This window comes from Phytophthora infestans, genomic scaffold (assembly GCF_000142945.1).
Source record: "Phytophthora infestans T30-4 supercont1.130 genomic scaffold, whole genome shotgun sequence".
NCBI lineage: Eukaryota > Oomycota > Peronosporomycetes > Peronosporales > Peronosporaceae > Phytophthora > Phytophthora infestans.
In genome coordinates, this window is record NW_003303629.1 from 48,295 (window position 1) to 51,086 (window position 2,792).

The window sequence follows — 2,792 nt, forward strand, 5'->3', positions numbered from 1 at the left end:
CAACAATGTGACAACTTTCATCGATCTACCAGGGGCTTCCGCCAAAATATGACTCTGGAGCGTCGGGGCTAAAGACGTATCTACCTTCTACGGCCGCATTACGGACTATATGCGTACGGACCCGTTCGCGACGCTACACGGGGAGGTGGATAGCGTCTCGAGGCTTGCCGGCTCCCCAAAGCGACGATATGACAACTTTAATCGACCCGTCGGGGGCGTCCGCCCAAATATGGCTCTGGAGCGTCGGGGCTAAGGCCGTATCTACCTTCTACGGACGCATTACGGACTCTATACGTACGGACCCATTCGCGAGGCTACATGGCGAGGTGGATAGCGTCTCGGGGCTTATCGCCTTCCTTAATCAACAATGTGACAACTTTCATCGATCTACCAGGGGCGTCCGCCAAAATATGACTCTGGAGCGTCGGGGCTAAAGCCGTATCTACCTTCTACGGCCGCATTACGGACTATATGCGTACGGACCCGTTCGCGACGCTACACGGGGAGGTGGATAGCGTCTCGAGGCTTGCCGGCTCCCCAAAGCGACGATATGACAACTTTAATCGACCCGTCGGGGGCGTCCGCCCAAATATGGCTCTGGAGCGTCGGGGCTAAAGCCGTATCTGCCTTCTACGGACGCATTACATACTCTATGCGTACGAACGCGTTCGCGAGGATTCATGGGTAGGTGGATAGCGTCTCGGGGTATATCGCCTTCTTAAATCAACGATATGACAACTTTCATCGAACTACCAGGGGCGTCCGTCTAAATATGGCTTTGGAGGGCCGGGGCTAAGGCCGTATCTACCTTCTACGGACGCATTACGGACTCTATACGTACGGACCCATTCGCGAGGCTACATGGGGAGGTGGATAGCGTCTCGGGGCTTATCGCCTTCCTTAATCAACAATGTGACAACTTTCATCGATCTCAGGTTATAGCATGGTAGACTTAGCTAAGGAGAGGGGTTTGATCGCTGCAAATTATTAGCTATCAAAAGCAACTATATCCTACAAGCTGCGATTTAACGACGGGCACTGTACTTGGCTATCAAAGGGGCCACGTGGCTGTTGTACACAACTTTTACACAACTTCAACCACTTGACCAACACTCTTCATCATTTGACACGGATTTGTCGGTCCGCCGTTCATTTCACACTTATCGATTCTCCAGTCGTCATTTTTAACGGTTTTCGTTGAGGGGAGTCAACGTAGCGACATTGGCTGTATATATCTTTGCAAACTCCATTATTAATAGTATTGGATGAAAGATTGAGCTACGTCATTCGCGTAGAGGAGATTTACCGTTATCATGGGAGGACAGCTTGAAGAGCTGTATGGACATGCCGAAAAGTCTGTCAAATCCTCGTCGACCTTTATTCACGACATTGAACTCTGCTTTGGCGTGTGCTACTTTAATTAACAGTAAGCTCACTGTCAATTTCGGGTTTGGAGGTGGAGCTCAAAACAGGTTTCATTCAACTCGAGTGTGGTCATGGCTAATTCGCTTTTGTTTTTGTTGGTATCTTGCGTTCAAATTAAACGCTTGCATCGTACCCAATCTGCATGTAGTGCTTTCTTCCGCGCATTTTAGCTTTAGCGCACGAAACAGGATCTTGTTTTGCATGGTGTTGCAACAATTTTATGTAAGGAGCCTTTTGAAAATTGTATTTCTTTGCTTTTTAAGAAATGACATCTTTTCATAGTACTAAGTTCTTACTTAGTCTAAGCTTTAATTGTCGAGATTTTTGCATACAGTACCAGAACTTGCTTTGGAGAAAGTGCAAACTTTGTTGTATGTCGACTGCATGATGCAGCAGTATGCACTTTACTGTAAAATTAAAAATAAAAAACTAATACATGTAGCTCTAAGAGAAGCATACTACTATTATGCAAAATACTACGAGATGTGTTGTCCTGTGCTCGATGCGCTATACTATACTTTAGTAATTTTGATACATAGGTACATGAAGTCTAAGAAGCAGTAGTACTACTAATAGTAGCAGTTACTGGAATGTAGTAGTAGAAGGAGAAAAAGGAGGATTTCTTTTTGAACAAGATGCACGAGAGCCACATATATAACCTGTGCATACGCTAAGCACTCTGCCGCAATACACGTTAGGTTTATCAATTCTCCGTCACCCCAAGTCTACTACGAGCAGTTCTCGCTCGTCTTAGAAGTTGATAGGCTTGTCGAACGCCGCCAGACACGCCTCCTTGAAGGCCTCGCTCAGCGTCGGGTGGGCGTGGCACGTGCGCGCCAGGTCTTCACTAGCAGCGCCGTACTCAATGCCGATCACTCCCTCCGCGATCATCTCGCCAGCGTTGCCAGCAATGATGTGCACTCCCAGCAGCTTGTCCGTCTTCTTGTCGGCCAGCACCTTCACCAAGCCGTCCGCCTCAGCGATAGTACGAGCACGCGAGTTGGCCATCATAGGAAACTTTCCCACATTGTACTCGATTCCCTCGGCCTTGAGCTCCTCCTCCGTCTTGCCCACCGATGCGAACTCGGGGAACGTGTAGATGACACCAGGGATGGCGCCATAGTTGACGTGGCCGTGCTTGCCGGCAATGTTCTCCACACAGGCGATGCCTTCCTCCTCGGCCTTGTGGGCCAGCATGGCGCCCTTGATCACATCGCCGATAGCGAAGATACCGGGCACACTTTTGATGCGTTCAAGCGGCCAAGATTGAATTCTCCTCTTCAATCTGCGGTCACTCGTCATCGTCATGGCTGTAGAGGCAAGGTATCCTACGAATATACCCGCTACTAAATATGTGATCGGGCCAA

At 48.8% G+C, this 2,792-nt stretch overlaps 1 protein-coding gene across 1 annotated transcript; it reads right to left on the reverse strand.

Annotated features, from left to right (window-relative positions):
* Nucleotides 1-2,043: 2,043 nt before the first annotated feature.
* On the reverse strand, nt 2,044-2,733 carry PITG_19802 (dihydrolipoyl dehydrogenase, putative; the record flags this gene model as incomplete). Its single annotated transcript, XM_002895812.1, has 1 exon — nt 2,044-2,733. One exon carries the CDS (start codon nt 2,731-2,733, stop codon nt 2,176-2,178), a length of 558 nt encoding a protein of 185 aa, XP_002895858.1.
* Nucleotides 2,734-2,792: the final 59 nt, after the last annotated feature.